At 36.0% G+C, this 20,724-nt stretch overlaps 1 protein-coding gene across 24 annotated transcripts in view; it reads right to left on the reverse strand.

Moving 5' to 3' along the window:
- Positions 1-20,724, reverse strand: part of RIMS2 (regulating synaptic membrane exocytosis 2) — a 459,058-nt gene that overhangs the window by 383,967 nt on the left and 54,367 nt on the right. For 8 of the 24 annotated variants that reach the window (XM_062568270.1, XM_062568278.1, XM_062568267.1 and 5 more), the window contains exons 2-3: positions 13,315-13,347; positions 12,832-12,918 (exon numbers count right to left, since the gene is read on the reverse strand). The exons of the other annotated variants lie outside the window; for them this stretch is intronic. In XM_062568270.1, coding sequence (XP_062424254.1) covers positions 12,832-12,918; positions 13,315-13,347 — 120 coding nt within the window. The remainder of the gene's footprint in view (positions 1-12,831; positions 12,919-13,314; positions 13,348-20,724) is intronic. 24 annotated transcript variants of the gene reach the window in all.

Raw genomic sequence — 20,724 nt, forward strand, 5'->3', positions numbered from 1 at the left:
AAGTTCTCATGTTTATGTATTCTGTTTTTTCATATTGTTGAACAGGGTTCATAAATTACTGTATTGTATATCGATCCTGTAAGCTGCTGAGAAATCTTTTTCTTTAAGAAATAAGATCTACAGATCTATCTGAGTAAGTCTATTCAGCCAGCTCACACTTTTGCTGCAAATCAAGCTTAGCAGACTCTGGCCGCGGGGACACGTCACATTCTAGTATGGCTTTGCCTTCTCCACATATGCTCATTGAAATATCTTCCACAACCATGATATTTCAATAAATAATGTCCTAAATTAAAGACAGTGTTGAAAACACTTTGGAGAAAAAGTATCTGTTATTTCTACTGCAGAAGATGGTCAATTTCACCCAAAGATAATAAATTCAGATGTTCAAAATCAATTTCCATTCCTATTTTAGATGATCCTTTTCTGTACAGGATTGGCCAGATCTATGGATATTACTACTCACAGAAGGTCCAATATCAACACTGATAAATTTTCAGTTCTTCTTTGTGGTAACCTAACTAATATGTTACAATAGGATCTTTGTAACAGTATGCTTCAATCATGGGGAGGAGGATCTTGCTTCAAACATGGACACCCAAAAAAGAAGCTGATATATATATATATATATATGTATATATATATATGTATGTATGTATGAATGTATATCCTTCATCTTTCCCTGAGCTCCAAAGGCAAGAGGGAAAAGCATTGGCAAGGATATAAGAACCAACACTTGAACAAATCAGCATCCAAAAAGCTGAGCAGAGGAGATGAAAGTTTTGATCCTGCGATTATCACAGCTCATAAGGCATGAATGTAAATATTTAACCAAAGAAAGAATACTTACTAGAGTACATAGGTAATTAGGGCTGTAATTAATATTGTAATAGTTAAGAAGTATACAGACCTGAGTTAACAATTTAATAGTCTATCTTTTAGAGGGCAGTTTCTAACTATACAGACAGTACAACATTTTCTTGAGAGATCCAATATGAGTATTAATATAAAGAAGAGAATGCGGTTGTCATTGCTACATATGATGCAACCTGATTGGAGTAAATTTGTTGCCTCAAAGTATTTAATGCTGAAAGAGGTAACATTCTGCTGTTTCAGAGATCACCTGTTAGTGCTCATTTACCCTGTTGGTGAACACTGCATTAGAAAAAGTGTGATCAGAGGGCAGAGGTCCCCAACCATTACAAAATTGCTTTCTAACACAAGCAAAGCAGTCTGTATCCACGGACAAAGCAGACCTGAGATGAAAAGTTTCACTGTATTCCAGTGAAGGAACCCGAGTCCTCTTTTTGCTGAATATCCTTGCACTGAATGAAGAATATCCTCTTGCTAAAATAAAATTGTCTATAGTAATCAGCTGTGGAAGTACGGCATATACACATGGACGTAAAGCTTGCTAAGTAAGTACAATGAAGGGTGAACTGTAGAAGGGATAACTGAAGTACTGACAAGTGTTCAAATTTTGGGCTCACTGAATTAGGATTGTAAGAGATCAGAATTTCCAATAGGCCACAATAAAACTGGATTTTTGTTTCTGTAAGACTGCTTTTTTCCACTACGGCAATCTTCACCGTCTGCTAATATTATTCATAGATGAGACTTTGTACCCAGAAGTACTCATCCTCACCCCAGGCTTCTGATCGACTCGCCCTAGCACCATCTGTCTATGTTTGTTCAGAGTCCAAGATACTCCAGGAGCCACATCACTATGAATTTACTTCAACTTGCTATCCATACAGAGTATAATCAGAAAAAAGGAAGAGATAAGTGAATTTCCTTCTTCCGTAAAATCAGTATTACTGCTACTACGATCACAGAAAGCCAGCCCATGTAGAAGCAAATGGGAATGATTAGACTGAGAAATTAGAAAGATCCATCCATCTGTAAAACAGCAGAGCTGTCTGAGGGTTTCATAATAGAACTGTTTTGAGGATCATTCTCCTTTTGGAACATAATTTAGATGTTTTATGTATCTGTTCAGTCATCCTCAATCTCTGAGACCAAAACTCTAGTTCTGAAGTGAAGACTGCCACCACGTCACAACAATCGGCACCTGGTGATGAAGGACAACGGCCTCATCTTGTTTGTCTTCCCTATCCTTGTGGAAGCAGTGAATGGGGCAGAGCTCCACATCCTACAGTCAGCCTCTTCAAATCAGTATGATCCCTTCCTGCCTGAAATAAGAGAAGATTAAAGTGATACTTCCTCCGCTACTCTTGCTGCTCCCCGCTTAGATTACGGCATGAACACTGCACTTTATTTATATCTAATGCACTGGCCAAACACTCCAAACAATTCCTTACTAAAGGAATAGAAGAGGAGAATGGTGAAAAACACTACTCAACCTTGCTTACCCCAGCACACATGCACACCAAAAACACAATAAAGCCATGTAACTGAGAGAACAATCCCTTCCAAAGGCAAAGGACAACACTGGTTCATAGCTTAGTAATTTAACAGAAATGTTACTGAAAGGAATTGTTCATTTACAAGGATTTAACTAACATATGGACTCTTCTTCAGAAAAGCTCTGCAGCTGAGAAGCCTATTTCTAGCAAACCTAATTGTGTTTTCTGTCTCCAGGGAACAGGAATTCCCCAGACATTAATGACCAACAGGTCTGGTTCTGCTCTCAACCTTAAGTTAGCAAAAATACCAATTCCTGCGTGAAACTTACCATGAAAAATAACCTTACTTTCCTCTGGAATCATTAAAATTTGGAAATGCTCCACACTTCATAGTAGTACTCAGCACTACCTGGAACTGTGTCACTTACAGAAGTCATTTGCAGAGGTGCAAAGTGTTTTCTGTGCTTGCTTTCAGTAGCAATCATAAAAATATAGGCCTTAAATCTAAGAACTGGCCTTGGTGAAGTGTCAAACATCATTCAGTACTGAAGACACTAGATGGAGTTAAAAGGTATCCAACATTTGTAGTGTTATCATCATTAACTGGTACTGATTAAATGCTACTTCTTGCTTCTGAAATTGTAGTTCATAAATCAGATATTTTTCTTTTTAAAAATTTCACTTAATCCTTTGTTTGAGGATAGTTATGCAGTTATGAAGTTCTAACTGATTCAACTATGATCACTAAATTTCTCCACTATCTTGACTCATTTTTTATTATGCTCTATTCAGGCTCTAAGATCAAATTTATACAATAGTAAAAGCTGTTAGTGATCACTTAAGAACAGTCTCTACTTTCAGTGAAAGAAAATTATTCAGAATACTTTTTATCCCAAGTTATCATTCATTAAAACTACCATTCTGAAAGCCTTATTTATTACTTGAAACACTACTGATTTTAGAAATTTGATGTATTTGAAACATATTACAGAACTTTCTTAAAGACATGAGTCTAGTGAATTTAGTGTCTAAGTCCCACCTCATGAAAGCATGTGCACAGGAATGTACCATAGACAATACTGACAACAGTAACTGATGTCCATGGGGAAGAAAACAGTAATAAGGTGGATGAGGCCAGAGAGCCAGAAGTAAATATACTGGGCGATAAAACTCTTGGCAGGGTGAGATGAGCATAGAAGTCTTTGAACTAGAAAAAGGGAAATCTTGAGTTTGAAAAAGACAAGCTATGAAAATATTTATTTTATTGAAAGGAACTGTCTCAGCTGATCAGAACCCAGAAATACAGCAGTTACGAACCACAATCGCATGGTACAGATCTGAATTCTCTACACACCTGCAGGGGTTCTGTCTGCATGTTCACCATACAACACAGGAATCTGTGCACTCTGACTTCCGCTGCCAGAAGCTAGTGTGTAAGGCTGTGATAAAGACAACTGGCTCACCTTTCAGAGTCACAAATATACACACAACTTCACACATTCATGCTCATTTTAGATTCTTCCTGTTACATAACAGTACTTTTATTTACAAGGACATTTAAAACACTTTCTTCATACACTCAAAAAAATGAAAAAATATTGTTATTTATGATCTATTTTGCAAAAAATGACATTTCCTTACACGAATTTGGGATGCCTCTTACCTCATTAATTACAGCATCTTGAGCTGACAAATACCTTGGTCTCCTTTAAGTTGCTATAGAAAGTACTGTTACCACTGCTAAATGGTCTTCAAATTGTTGCAGAAACAGGAGTTTTTAATCAACTTTTATCTTTACACCTTCCAGTCATGCAACAAGCATAGTCTGGCTGTACCACGGATATTTTTAAGTTTCAGATTCTCTATGCAGATACACCACACAACTACTGAGCTCCCAAGCTTCCCTTTTGTTTCAAGCACCCTACCTTTCCCGTATGATATAGTTTTTTGTTGGTCTTACATTCTCAACAGCAGTGTCGAATGAGCTAGAAATATTTAATAGATGACAAAAGATGATTTAAGGCATCAGTGACTTAAGATAGTATAAAGCCTACCGAAATTCAGGCTATGGTATTCACTACATTCACAATAAATCCTAGAGAATCATGAGCCTGAACAGTACCCATCAACGTCACACCACTTCCCGTGTTCCTTATTTTCTACCCAAGTATCAGATGGATCACAAATTCTCCCAGCTTTAATTTTCTCTTCAGCTGACAATAGTTTGTATCAATCTGAGATCAACATCTCCAGAATATATTGTCTTTTTCTTTTCTTTTGCTCAGTCTTTTGTCAAGCTGTCTCTCTGAATTTCACTAGGAAATTAAATTAAATTAAACTAAATTAAACTAACAAAGTAACAGCTCTGTAAGAAAGCTAAGAATATGTTGTTTGTGTCACCTAATATTTCTTTGGTTTAAAAATACTTAAAGAAAGCTAATTTTGTAACATCTGATTTTCCTGAATACTCGCATTAATAAAAAAGATTTATATCATGAATGTTTATTTAAAATTGAGATTTAATCCATAAAAATATTCTCTATATGGCACCTGCCATGGGTGCACTAAGTAGTTACTTCTAAATAAAAATCCAGACACTACAATGTGATTCAAACTTTTCAACAGTTAATAATGATCTACATTTCCATATATACTCTATGAAAGTGAGTTTGCCCTTTGTAAAAATTGAAACCTTTTAACATTTCCAGGAAGTTTTAGTCAGATTGCCTCAGCAAAAATAGACACTTCCTTTACCATTTGAATCCCTGGCATATACAAAAGAGGAAATGAAGGAGCAGATATCTGTAATGAAACTGAAAATTGCACGGGAAATTAGGCAGTAGCATGTTAGAGGAGGGAAATAAAAATGCAAATAATGGATATTTTGCCCTTCAGAAGTAGGAGTATGAGGGTTCTTCCACACTTAGCACTAGAAACAAGGATAGAGATTATAATAACTTCTGCATGTTGTTGTACATTCAAATGATAGTTTACAATCTAAAATGATCATGCACTTTAAGAAAAGCAAGGTTCAGTATATACATGGCATGCTAAAAACACCCTGTTCTGTTTTTAAAACCAGTGACCATTTTAAATAAAACCAGAGGTCCCGGGACAAGCCATATTTGAAGTACAGGAAGGTTCACATCACTTTTACCCATGAAAAAGTTTGTCCAACCACCTTAAGGAAAAGTACTTTAAACTATTAGGAATTATAGCCAGTAGAATATAGCAGATGTGATATGATCTTCTTTAGAAGTTTGGACCTTCCTAAACCAAGATTTGCTATGTATCATATACACTGAATTTGCCAAGTGAACTTTATCATCAGTTCTTCACGGAATGACATGCAAACATCTTTTTTTGAAAGCAACAAAAAATATAATGCATCATGGTTATGCCCAAGGCCAAAGGAGTGGATAGCCTCCAAATCTTGAAAGAATCCCTTCTGCCAGTATCATGAAGGCAGAATCCACTGGAAACTTAGGTCAGTCATTCACCTACATGCTTAACATGTTCTTCCCTTATTATGGAAAGAGCATCTTTTCTGTTTTATTTGAGTTAAGCTTAAGCCAGCATTTTCTAAATCTATACGCTTATCTCATTCAGGCAACCTGTCATCCCCCAAGGGGTACTGTCCCTTCCTTTTGGAAAGCAGTTCAAAGCAGGATATTGTCAGCATATTGGTAGCACCACAGCCCATGACATCCATGACCTCTCTGAGAAGTTTCAAAAATCATACCTGAGAGAAAATTTCCCTCATACAAAGCTTTTAAGAGGTGCTTCATGTTGTACAAAATACTGCAGTCTGTTTTAAACAGGAGTGAGTTTATTTACACCTGTATATATTTACATATATACATTTGGAAACACATTGTTCTTCAGTTGGATAGATTTTTTTTAAGTCCTATCTTGCAAAACAAATAATTTCTAGAGATTTTTGGTACATATACCAGATACAGCTTTCTTTCAGCTTCTTTCCAACCCTTCCTTACTCATGAGCAGAATCATTTTCCTTTATCACTATTTTATTCAACTACTAATTTGAGTAAAAACTATACATTTGGAATAACTCACTCTGGAAGCTTTGGGAGTTTTTCTTTTCATCCTTTTTTGCCATTAATGCTAACTTCATCCAGCAATTCACAGCTAAGTATTTTTCATTCTATTTTTCTCTTTCTATTTGCAAGAGACTTTTTCTCTTTTTAACCCTGATCCTCAAGGAATTCCTCAATATACCATACTACCTAGTTTTTGTTTAAAGATGACTTTTTGTTTCATAAATAGAAATCTTCTTAAACAACAGATTCATCAAATTGTCCCCAATAGGATGCTTTTTAATTCCTTGTTAATAAGAGTTCTTGACTTATCAAACATGTAAAATCTAGTACCTCTGAACAAATAACAAATAACTAGTATTTTGGGGTTAAATAACGAATTTGTAACAAATACATATTAATATATAAATATAAATAATAAATGATTGGTGTATAATATATCAAATATATAATAAATGTGATAAATAGCAAACAGTATTTTGTGGGTTCATCTTTCATCTGTGTTATGTATGTTTAAGATTAAAATAGATCAGTTAGATTAAAAGTGGAATACATTTATGATCACTGTATTTATCTGTCCCTATCACATTTATCTTTGCCTGAGATCTACCATGTTTGTGCCTACTATCTTCACCTCACTAATATTGCAAACAATATAACCAAATAAACCCTCCTCATACAAAATATTACAAGGAAAAAAATCTGAAAAAGACCTAATGCATCATTACAAGTCAGCCAACTATAATTTCATGCTGCAAACCACAAACTTAACAGTATTGTAATATTAAGGTTAATGATCAGCCATCAGAAGCACCCAACGCAAGTTGTTTAGGTACCTCACAGTTTCTTTGTTATGGGGATGAAAACAGTTTTACAATTAAGAAGGTATTTTGTGGAAGTATAGTATTTGACTTTGAGATAGCGACAATATCCTTGTTTCATTTTTTTATACTGCAAATTATAATTTTAGTTTCAGCTCATTTACTCTGTTTTATTTCCACCTTCCTGTCTGGGAAAATAAACACAATGAGTGCTAGATTTCTCATGACTCCAGTTTCACAAATGCATTGGCTGCAGAGATAAATATTTTTCTTAAAGAGAAAAATGTAAGTGGTAAGTAGTCTTTTAAATAGTTCTATTAAAAAACATACTGAACAGGAACTACACAGACTGCAAAAGAACCTGCTGACTGTATACACTCTAAATTTTATTAAATAGTTCTTTATGCGGGCTATTATCACATTTGGAGTAGATAATCTGATGAAATTCAAAGCTACCTAGTGGCTGACAATCACATTGTTATATAGTAAATTTAGAATACTAGCAATAATGATCCATTGATTTATCTAAGTATTTGAAAAATGCCAATGTATTTTAACTATATTTCATTAGACATTCTTATAAATGGAGCAATCTATTTCAAAGATTGCTTCAGTTCAGGCACTGACTAAAGTGTCCACTAATATTTCCTTACTGAACATTTCTAACTTTATCAAGAAAATAATGTATCTAATCTAAGAAAGTCTATTTGTCAAATGCTTCTTTTGGGAACTAGTAAGACTAAACTCACATCATAAATAGAAAAAAAATACTGTATCTAATAATGTTTTGCAGATGATTTTGCTCTTTTGCTCAACTTTACACAAAAGTGATTCAAAGGAGATAAATGATTAAAGCCATTGTCTTCTTTATAAATACAGTGCACATTGGTTATATGACACATGTTCACATTTGAATTTTTTTCTATTATGCCTGGAGTCATTTTATACAAACAGGACAGAACATACATAACAAAATTATGAATGTGATCATAGTGAATGAACATACATTGTAACAATCAGGTGTTACTCAACACTTCCACTAGCAAAAGAATTAGAGTGTAAAAATCAAGTATTCTTGATGGATAGTTTCTTTCAGTTGGATTTTTTTTTTCATATGAACTTCCATAAAAATATATCTCCTTGAGGCTACAAGTCTGGTTTGCTGGACTTTCAACAAAAAAAAATCATTTAGCTTATAGAGAAAAATGTAGGAAGAAGTTTGACTAAGTATCATTTTGTAGCAATTGTCAATTTCCCTGTAATGATAACACAACTCCTGGAAAAACACACAAATATCTATTTATTAACATGTCATTTTTAGCAAAGTCCATTCAATTAAATTTGTTTAGCTTCATATATATTTTTTGCTATTACTGGTAAGCACTATATTTTTTCCCTCCGAGAATTACTCTAGTGAATATATGAAAAGGCAATCAATTATTTATATATATTTATATTAAGTATAATGCCTTATTTATTTAAAATATTTTAATGTCCTTAGACACAGGCTGCATTTTTTCTACACACTGTTTATTACTAACATCCTCATAATTATCAAAACAAGAAGAAAGGCTCACTTCCTGCAGCCTTATAGTTCTTAGCAAGCTACGAAGCAAACATTGACAGAGTGCCAGCCTGAAAACAAATAATTTTTTCATAGGAAACGGAGGAAAAAAGTCATATTTTGGATACTTCTTTAAGCAGTAAACTTTAGAAACTTTCTTTCCTAAATCCACTGAGAGCTCATACCCTGACCAGCGTGTGTGACTCTGGTCACCCTTTTCTCAAAAAGATCTAGCAGAATTTTTAGAATGAGACAGCAAGGCAACATGGATGATCAGAAGCACTGAGTGCCCTTCATACAAAGAGAAACTCTGACTCTTCAGCTTAAAGAGATGACTGAATGAACATGATAGAAATGGGTAAAGATCACGAACAGTATAGAGGAAGTGTCTAAGGAATTACTATTATTTCTCACAACCTAAGAATAGGAGTCCCCCAATGAAATTAATAGGCAGTACGTTTAAAGAAAACAAAGGTCACAACTTTTCCACAAAGTATGTAATTAGATAGTGAAATTCATTTTCCCCAACTTCTGAAGCAGCTAAAAATATAAACACGTTCAAAACAGGACTGGATATTTATGGCAGATAGATTCCAAAGGGCTATGAAATAAATACAAAAATACGGATGTTGCCTTCAGCTCAGGAACCACCACAATACCTGAAGTAGAGAAGTTCTATCAGGGGAAGAATTAGTCTATGGATGCCCTGCTTCTTATATGCATTCTTAAATATCCATTACTTGGCACTGTCCAATACACAATACTAGACTAGATGGATCTTTAGTGCCACCTAGCATGGGAATTCCTTTGTTCTAATGGGAGCTTAATGAAACTACATAATCTTTCAAGATTCTTAAAAAAGAAAGATATAAACTCCAAGGCAAAACCTTGGGACACACACAGCACTAGCAAATCCTAAGGAGAAACATCGGAATATAACTTTTACAAAATATGCCATATATGTTTGAAGAAACAAAAACTGACAGGCTAATTGTCGAGCATTAGAAACAGCTGTTTCAGTGGGTAGCTTAGGATTTCTACTCTCTAAGGATGCTGACACAGAAATATCTTGAATATCTGAGGTAAAATTCATGACGAATAGCTGGAGATAAAGCATTCCTCATAAAGGAACACTAGATACGGAAAGCTTCCGAAGCATGCAGACTAATCCTGCGCTTGCCCATGATAAGGACATGTGGTCAACTCTCCTTCAAAAATACTTTCACCAGGGCAAAAATAAAATTCATAATATATGAATTACCTATGTTCTCAACCACTACCATGCCTCCTTCTCTGCCTTCTCCCACCACATTGGTCCTCCCCGGATTAACTGTACCGCTGACAGTTTTTTATCAGAAAAGTTAGATAGCTAAACATATGTTAAAATCCATTACAGACTCAGATACTGATACTAAGGAGAAAATGCCCCTTACTTATGGATAGTGGTAGAAAGTTCTCAAGACATACAGAGTTCCATGCTGCTCCATAGTGTCCCATAATGATCTAGGTAAAACAGTCCTCTGCAAGCCATTAAAGGCAGAAAAAATAAATAAATGAAAAATGTGTATTATTAGGACTTCTCTTCTAGTTTCTCCCTGAAAACTTGCAACAATCATAAAAATAAATCACATTCACTATTAAATTCGTGATATGATCACAAATAAATAGTGCTGGAAGATGCTTTAAAAAGTCACTTAGTCCATTCTCTTGCCCCCAGGCAGATCAACACCACTTGTCTGTTCCAATAGATATTTATCTAATCCTCTAAGATTTTCAGTAACACCGCTTCCACAGAATTCCTAGGCATTTTAAGTCTTCTTACCATTAAAAAAGTTTTCCTCATCCCTAACTCAATTTAAGTTTATTACTTTCTGCTTGACCATCACACACAAGAAAAAGAGATTATTCCTTTTTCAACTTTCTACGTATTTCTGCATACAAGTTACATAGTGATTTTCTACATATTTAAAGATTTGTCCATCTCCTTCATCCTTTGTGATTTTCTCTTCAGTAGGCTAAATAACCTCAACTCTTCAATGCTTCTCCATGTGCCATGGTGTGTAAACATCTGATTATTCATTCTTCTGAATGAATTCTAACTCCACATCTTGTACAGTGTCCAAAACTGGGCACACTATTCCAGGTGAGACCTTACTAAAGCTTAGTAGAATGAAAAGAATACTTTGCAGCACTTCCAAGCTATTGTCTAAACATCCCAGTATGGTATTTATCTTTTTCATAATTCTGACTCTTGTTCAGCTTAAATGCTATTACGGCTCCCATATTCTTTTCTGAAGAACTGCTACAGTTGTTCTCTATCCTGCATCAATTGCATAAATTACCCCTATCTAATTGCAGTACTTTGAACTTACCCTTTGGAATAGTGTTATAATCCTACTGAACAGCATTGTAACATAGAAACTGTAATTCTTGATTTTTCAGATAGTTTCAGAATCTAATTCTGCTATCAAATGTCACATTTCTCTCAGCCTTTTTCCAGCTGTAAATTCAGTAACTATGTATCTTAATTCATTTTCTAGGTTTTTAATGAAAAAAAATGAACAAAGGTGGTTTCCAAAGAGACCACTGTAGAGCCCTGTTCAAAAAACTCCTTCCATTATGATAGTAAACTATTTATAAATATTTTTGGCCACTATAATTCAACTGTTTACATTGAATATATAGTATTTTCAGTTTCTTCAAAGCCATATGCTTCATACATAGAACACTAGCAAGCAGAAAAAGTTCACTGCACTGAGAAAACTGGAAAGACTAAGGAAGAACTGAGATTTCATGAACAAAATTGAGTACTGCCAGTACCTAAAAATAACCAATAAAAAAAACCAATTATTAATATGTAATCTTAGATATAAGTGAATTAAAATTTATGCAAGCCTAGCAGAACCAGAGCTTAAAATAAAACATTCCTTTATAGAAACTCAATTTTACAGCTTATTTCTCAATTTAACTTTGTGAAAATTTCTAACTACTTATTTTGAAAAAAAATAATTAACAGTTTTCATGGACTAGAAGTATGAAACTCCATTTACATACATATATTTTAAAATAAACTAAAATAGATTCTGCCTGAAAGGTATTTAGTAACAAATAAAGTGCATGTTTTACCATTTATGCATGGGTTCAAAAGCAAACTATTTTTTTCCTATTACGTGAACTCACAAGATGATACATTTTGCAATAAAGCAAACATAAAAGTTAAACTTAAATAACACCAAAAGGAAGATTTATAGAATTTTTACATTTTAAAATAAAAATTATTTTCAGTTTCTCATTATTAAAAGAATGTTTTCAGTCCCATTCTATAATTTCTACCCTAAAACTGAATCTCCTAGCTTTGCCAGTTTCTGTTAAACCTTAACATTTTCAGATAGCAAGAAAAGTAAAATTTGCATATGGCTCTCATACTGCCTTGGCGTTGTTAAAGATTCATGAATGAAATACTGGCCCCACCAAAGTCAAAACTGCCCTTGACTTTGACAGAACCAAGATTTCACTGTGTGTCTGCTAAAGTTCTGAAGCTTTACTGATATTTGAGACGAAAAAATGAAACTAAAATTTTCTTGGTCCTTAAAAATACCCTCCAATGTATTATGTAGATTTGTATAGCATCTTATGCACAAATCTATGTCACAACCACTGTGTATGGGCATAGACATCCTACATATAACACTACATGTCTTATCATTAAAGCTCCTCATGCACAGAATACACATTTTACTAGGAGTTCCATGTATGGAGATTTGCAGAAAAAGGCCAATGGAGCAGTAGTAGCTCCTAAGATTGTATTCTAACTAAATCACTGAAGTTACTGCTGAAGAGGTCAGACTTGATTTTCAGTTCTCCCATTGCCAATCTAACCTCTGTTAGAAAGCAAAGGCAGTGTCAGCTTGTAAAATGCCCTCAGCAGGATATTCTAAATGGGCAATTATTATAAACATACTCTCCAGTATGTTTTAATGCTACACAGAGATTACTTAGTCTACAGAGAGCAGCTTACTTACGTCTGGGGCTCCTTTTCATTTTGCTGTTTTTGCTGTGGTTGAAGAACGTTATTTACCAGCTCAGTAATCCCACTAAAGGGAAACCACCTGTTTAAATAAGCAAATAATGTGACTGAATAACCAAATAAAACCACACTAAATTAATGTTTTCTTATCCAGTAATAATAAAAATATACAGGCGGAAAAGCTAGAGCCAATGGGAATGTTAGCTGCAATACTAAGTCAGCCACTAAGGATGTAAGGGAAGTAAGTCTTACAGTTAATCAGTTCACAAGCAGGCAGCAAGAACCTACATCCAACTAACACGTGGATGAAGTAAGAAGCTGCAGGCAGCTCTCTTACAAGCCAGTCAGGAAGCAGATGACAAACTAACTGCAGCCCACCAGGTATTAGTGAAAGCTAATACCATCAAAGGTGCAGAAAGCAGAAAATGGCAAAGGTAGAAAAGTCAAGCCTACTGCACTTTTAAGATATTTTACTTACTGTGTCAGTTGTGGTTTTTGTTCTTCTTTGACCCTAAAAAGATAAGTTTGCACAACTGAGTGCAACATGCTGTAAAACAACTACTCTGAAGTTCTATCATCTGTATCAAATGAGCAGGAAAAGATCTTACTTTGAGTCAGAAGGCATTCCTTTAATATTTGTTAAATATTTATATTGTATAAATGGTATCCTGTGCTTTTTTTTTCCATTAAAGATTAAAAATGAGGGAAATCCAAGCACCTAAAATTTTTAGTTACAATGTGAAATTGGTTACTGCTACTGATTTCTAATCCTATGGACAGAGTATCATGATAGAGCATTTTAGCAATGCATTTAACTATAAATGCAAGGAAGGTGCTTTAATTGTAAGTTAACCATAATCTGCTTTTAATATTTTTATTTACAATCAAATTATCTACCATATTTCAAAGTGAATTTAAAATATGGAAAAAGTCATTTAAAACATAAAACCCTAAACTAATAGATTAAAGAAAAATCAGTATTGTAGATGGCAGACAAATTGGCTCTAAAAACCTAGGAAGCCTTTCAAGTAAAATGCTAAATTGCTAAATGAAATAATTACGTAGTGCATACAACAGGTCAGATACTATTGATGAATATTTGTCCACCTGCTTTAGGGAAACAACCAGTCTGAAATACATGCTTTACTTTAAGTGTGTAAGCATAATTGCTCTCCACACAACTCAAGGATAAAGACATTCACACGAGTATTCACATCCTACAATTGTAGGTATCTATTTTAAATATCAAGTTAGTATATAGTATATATTCAATAAAAACCACAGGCTTCTAACTTAGAAGTCTGGAATTTCCTTCTGGAGAAGGCTCCCTTACGGGAGTGCAAGCTCCTAATTTAAGCAGATGCTTAAACCTGGACAGAATGTTAAAGCAGCTCACAAAACCAGCTCCACACCTCCTGCTCCGTATCATTATCAAAGTGAGTAACACTATACAGGGGGTGACTGGACAAGAACTAAACAAGAAAAGGAGACACTAAGATACACTAAAAACCTTTCAAAAGTTACTACAGAAAGGGAAAACTGAACATGCAGCACACAGTAAAATGTGTTCTGGCATGGCTTGCCTCTTCAGCATACAAAAATATATGTTCCAGTGCAAAAATCTGGCAAATACACTCCTAAATTAAGAAATACAAAAATTAAAATTCTTCATGCAGTCTCAACTCCACTCTACCATGCATCACAATTTTAATATTATCTTTAATCAAGAGATCCCATACTAGATCTTTCTACACAGAAGATTCAAATATATGGGAGAGAATTGAATACACAACTCCTGCATTAGGCAGCTTTAGAAATCTAATTCAGAATCCCCAATGTTAAGAGCCTAAATGCTCTATATGATCAAACATGAGAAGAAAACACTTCCAGAGGATGACTCAGAGCTCCTAAACTGTATGACTAGAGCTAGATAATGTAAATCATAGAATCATAGAATCGGTAAGGTTGGAAGGGACCTCTGGAGATCATCTAGTCCAACCTCTCTGTTCAGCAGGGTCACCTACAGCATGGTAGACAGGGTTGCATCCAGGCGGGCCTTGAAGATCTCCAGAGAAGGAGACGCCACAACCTCTCTGGGCAACCTGGTCCAGTGCTCCGTCACTCTCACAAGGAAGAAATTCCCCCTCACAGTCAGGCAGAACTTCCTGTGCTTCAATTTCTGCCCATTGCCTCTTGTCCTGTCACACGGGACAACTGAAAAGAGTTTGTCCCCATCCCCTTGACACCCTCCCTTCAGGTACTTCTACACATTGATAAGATCCCTCCTCAGTCTTCTCTTCCCCAGGCTGAAGAGGCCCAGCTCTCACAGCCGTTCCTCTTAGGGCAGGTGCTCGAGCCCTCTGATCATCTTTGTAACCCTGCGCTGGACTCCAGTAGCTCCATGTCTCTCTTGTACTGGGGAGCCCAGAACTGGACACAGTACTCGAGATGACGCCTCACCAGGGCTGAGTAGAGGGGCAGGATCACCTCCCTCCACCTGCTGCCAACACTCTTCCTAATGCACCTCAGGAGACCATTGGCCTTCTTGGCCACAAGGGCACATTGCTGGATCATGGTCAACTTGTCATCCACCAGCACTCCCAGGTCCTTCTCTGCAGAGCTGCTCTCCAGAAGGTCAGCCCTCAGCTTGTACTGGTGGCTAGGGTTATTATTCCCTAGGTGCAGGACTCTGCACTTGCCCTTGTTGAACCTCAGGAGGTTCCTCTCCGCCCAGCTCTCCAGCCTGGCCAGGTCTCTCTGAATGGCAGCACAGCCCTCAGGTGTGTCAGCCACTCCTCCCAGCTTGGTATCATCAGCAAACTTGCTGACGAGGCACTCTGTCCCCTCATCCAGGTCACTAAGGAAGAAGTTGAACAGGATGGGACCCAGTACTGAGCCCTGGGGGAAGCCACTAGCCACAGGCCTCCAACTGGACTCCACGCCACTGGTGACGACTCTCTGAGCTCTGCCTTTCAGCCAGTTCTCAATCCACCTCACTGAACAAAAAAAAAATGAATTGCAGTTACTTAGTGGTTTCTTACATTCTTTTCAATATGTGCTCCAAAACATATTTACTGGACATTTTTAAATTACTCTATTTCCTTGTGATTTTTTTCTATCGAACTAAACAAATACAACCTGAGTGCTTTAGATGATCAGATTACAATCAACGTCTTTCCTATGGACAGTGACCATGGCCTTTTTTTCAGATTCAGAACTGAAACCAAAATAGCATAAGATCAAAACTGGCAATAGTGTGAGCCAATTCTGAACTTCATTTGGAATCTTGGGGTGGGGGTGCGGGTGGTTCAAGAGGATTTAGCATCTTTAAGTAATTGTGTATGTTCAGTGACTTCAACTGCAGCAGCAAATTGGTGGTGGTTTTGAAAACCTTACAATGGGACTTTCAGTTTAGCATTCACTAAATCAAAATCTTTATCCATTAGTAGACACCTTGAAAATCTGTAGTTAAAATGATTTTCCCAGTGTTTTAGAGGAACTCTGTTTTCTAAGTCAGGATATTCCACAATTCAAAATACATCTACTATTAAAATCCTTCTATAGTTCTGCAGCTTATCCATTATACACTTTCCAACACCGCAGTTATGTAAGGGCAACATCTTCCTTCATTGTATTAACTATGACACATTCCTTGAGTACCATACACCCATCCTACAGTCCACAGACTAGGCAAGGATCTTCCTTGACTCTGTAACAACAGTGGAGGGGAAGTTATAATTTGAAAAGAAATAAGGAAAAACATCTACAGAAAAGCAGATTCTATCATATCAGACCGAACAACTATAAGCCTTGTGGACTGACATGCCTGGAACCCTCAGGTGTGCAGCACAGACATTTAGCACTTAGGTCATGGAACAGATCAGGATTCTGGATCTAAGCCATCAAACCACAGGTTAATGCCCTGTTACCATCTTTCCAGAAGACTCTTCAATCAGATGAAACTAGGAGAACAAACTAAAAACTGAACAGAAGTAATGACACATTATACAAAACACAAACAACGTATTTTTAACACAAGTGTGATTTAAATAGCCTTTTCTAGAGAAAAGAGGACTGAGGGGACTCAGGAGTCTGAAATCCTGCCTATGTATTATATATACAGAGGTATTTTCTTTTGTTTTAAGAAATGCCTTATGTTTTCCTCCTCCTTCCTCCTCTGCATTCAAAAATCAGTAGTTAGTCATTCCTTACCAGAATTGGTTTGACACTTGAAAAAAAGAGTCCATTTACTCAACAGACCAACTGAAAAACCCTGAACAGTATGACTGCATACTACTTCTTTCAAACTACCTGTCTTCATTTTACCCTTTCACATCATTTCAATCTTATCCTCTGGACACTCAGCTAAAAACAATGCCAGTCCTAGTTATTCACCAGAACCTATTTCCAATCACTACCAGCTTACTACGTCCACTATCAGGCATCAGACAATCTGTCTAATCAACAATGACAATATAGTCCAACAGTATGCCACTAAACACATCATTACCCATTTTCAATTTTGATGATTTCTGTCGCAATGGGATTTCACTCAACACTTTCTGCAAGCACCAAATTCATTCTACAATGTTAAAAGAATTGGAAGCCTTTATCAGTTCACAATTTCTTTTTTTTTTGTGGAGATCATAACTTCATATACTGCATCATTGCTTCACTTGAAAAAAAAAAAGAAAGAAATAATTTTTCTACTTATCAACAATAAAGAATTTTTGGACTGTACACTATGTTGTCTGGAACCTCTGCCCTTCCTCGTTTCTCTGCAAACCTAAACGGTGCAAGTGCCACACACCTTTGATCTTCCAGGAGGTAGGTCATCAGGTTAATCTCAAGTTTTAGTAAACACTGTTTGATATTAGATCCTTTCTCTGTACAGATTATTTCCTCAAAGACTACAGCTATCACAGTAGCTCCACTGGCAGGGAGAATGAACAGGAGGATGGGGGAGGAGGGGGAGAAAAAGAATCAGGAGAAAAATTAGTGAAGAAAGTAAAGATATTAACACCAAAAAACTCTCAGTCCTTTAAGCTCTCAATCATGTTCTTCAATCTACTACCATTAGTGGCTGCATTAGTAAATGCTCTTATCTAAAGTCTGCTACGCCAAAAGCACATGTTCTTCTGCTCAAAAGGTTTGCTGGTCAGGTAGACCACATTCACAAAAACAGGCAGGTAGAATTCAGGTACCTATATCCATAAAAGTGACCCATGAAATCAACACTCAACCTCCTAGACACCTAAAATTAAACAAGTAACTAGTTTTTCTCCAGTAAAGTTTAAGGGTGTTGCGATTTCAGATATTGTTGGAACTGTACTATCCTACACAGGAATAAATATCTTAATAACTGCCTCAAACCTAACAGCGCTCAGGATTCAATAATTTGGCATCCATGCACCCAAGAGTGCAGTGAGATCTAATCAGTACAAATGGTCTGAGTGTACTTAACGTCTCTTGGAAATGCTGAGTTCAGCATAAAGCATATAACATTCTATGTCATTTTCATTCAGAAATGTTACAGGCCAGTAGTTACGATCCTTTGCTCAGTAGTGGGACAACAGTTTTCTCTATGCCCTCTTCAGCCCGAAAAGATAAAAAACAGACCTATGCCTTCATATCTTCTAACCTAGGGTTAGACTAGGGGCCAAACTGGGATGGAATTTTTTTTTCCTAGCCTTTTTGTTGAAGCTGAGAGGACTGGAAATAAAAATCAAACTTTTGTTTGGGATTCTGATTTCCTTCATGCATGAATGAAAACAGTCAAATATTCATTATTACAACTAATTTTTCCATTAATGTTGTCAATATCACTTTAATGAAATTGTTCCTGCTCCCTTTACCATAGCCATTTTTATGAAATAAATTGCCTATGAAGTCCAGAAAGTGGAACAGTTGTATGAAATTTTAAAATGCCCAGTGGCCCAAAACACAAAGTAAAATATACATGCAGTAGTCTTAATAAGAAATGTCTGCTATACAGAACTCAATTAAGAACTAAAATGAGATCAAAAACTAATATGCAAACTATCTGTTTTTCCTAAAGCAAGAAGTACAGGAACAATGAGGGATAGTCTCAGACCTATAAAAAGATTCCTCATCTTTTGCTTTCTCTACAGACACAATACTGACATTGACCTCCAGCCGTGTTGACAAAAAAGAAGTCATGAATACTTGAGAGAAGATTCAAGTACTGCAAATCACAGCAAATAATTGTGTCTCAAATATAAAATCTAGTTATGCACATAAAAAAGAGCATCTACAGAGTTGCTATCCTTCAAATTAACACAAGTGCATGACTTCCACTACTTGACACACGCATACATCATTACAAAGTGAATTAAACTGAGTGTTGTCCTCAGGATTTGCATTTGTTCATCTTTGCATTCCAGATCCCTTTAGTCCAGATGACAACAAAGAGCCAGCAACTAACTCAACAGTTGAGATGTCTACACTCAGGCTTTCAGGGGAAGATTTTACCCTCTTTTTTCAATAATTGTCTCCAATTATTAGCAAATTTGAACTATTTCAAGATCATCTGATAATTAGCAGTATAATCTCAATGTAAACACAGAAAGGCATAAAGACAGAATTATAAATTCAGTTTATGGACTTTAAGCATTTTTAAATAAAATGGATGTCTATACATGGATCTATTAATAATTCACAGAACTACTCTAACTATAGCATACTACGATAAAGTAACACTATATACACTAACATTATAAAAGTAAAAAGGATTATGCAAAAGCCAAGTCTTGTAAGTAATAAAAAGAGGCTATCTCTCTGTGATGCTTGTGATACTTGCTATAAAAGAGATAGATCTTATAAAAGGTCTGCGGCTAACAAACATCTATCACACAGATATTTTTAAAACCATGCCTTACAGTCCAATGCTTCCATCACTTGACCAAAGAAGTCTCTAAACCATCTGAAAGTCACGTAGATACCACATGCTTTAGGGCACACAGTTTTACAAAGACAATTCAATGTAAAACTCAAAAATAGATCAAAAAGATCAACTCTAGCTATCCTAATACACTACAATGTGTAGGCAGACAATATACACTACAGAAAAGGTGCGTTCATGTTTGCACTAATACACACTTATGCATGCCTGTGAAATTCTGCAAAAACTTGATGTTTCAGACGTGTGTTTACCACATTTGCAAAGGAGAAGAAATTACCCTTGCCATTGAAAATGTAAAACTTGGTATTAAATGAGCTGGCAGTTCTGCATCTTGCAACTCACCACTCACTTTCCTAAAGCTCTGATTACACTTCAAGGTAAGAGTAGAGATCCCTGCTGAATCCCTCCACAAAACTTGTCACAGATGAAAGATGAAATTACTAAGTGAATATCATGCAATAAAGAATAGCATTACCCAACATCAGCTGGGCTGAAGACTGCATGGGAATGTGGTAAAGAAAGAAAAAGAGAATGATTTCAGATTCTTTGGCATTTTTTAAAGATTCTGGTTAAGTTATACAACAGTCTGGCTAAGGAATTCATATATTTCCATTCTTACAGTATATGAACAATATATTTTTTTTTAATTATTTACCGATTTCCTGACATGTAGAAAAATCTCATCCTCAACATAGTCCAGAAAACGGCAGAGGAAGTGAAATAGGACTTAAATAGGTGATAGTTACATTCTCCTCCTCTCCTCCATTTCTTTATCCCTCCCTCCCCCCTCCTTTCTCTCTCTCACGAAAAAGGCAATCAGTGAATAACTGTGTTGAAACCACTGAGGGGATGCCAATTTCCTCGGACTAGAGTCTGTGCAGAGAAAGAGGGAGATGATCTGTTCCATCCACGCTCAGAGGTCTCCACCACCTTGTCCTAGAGCGCAAGGTCCGTTAACCCGTTTTC

Source organism: Rhea pennata, chromosome 2 (genome assembly GCF_028389875.1).
Source record: "Rhea pennata isolate bPtePen1 chromosome 2, bPtePen1.pri, whole genome shotgun sequence".
In the NCBI taxonomy this organism is placed as follows: domain Eukaryota; kingdom Metazoa; phylum Chordata; class Aves; order Rheiformes; family Rheidae; genus Rhea; species Rhea pennata.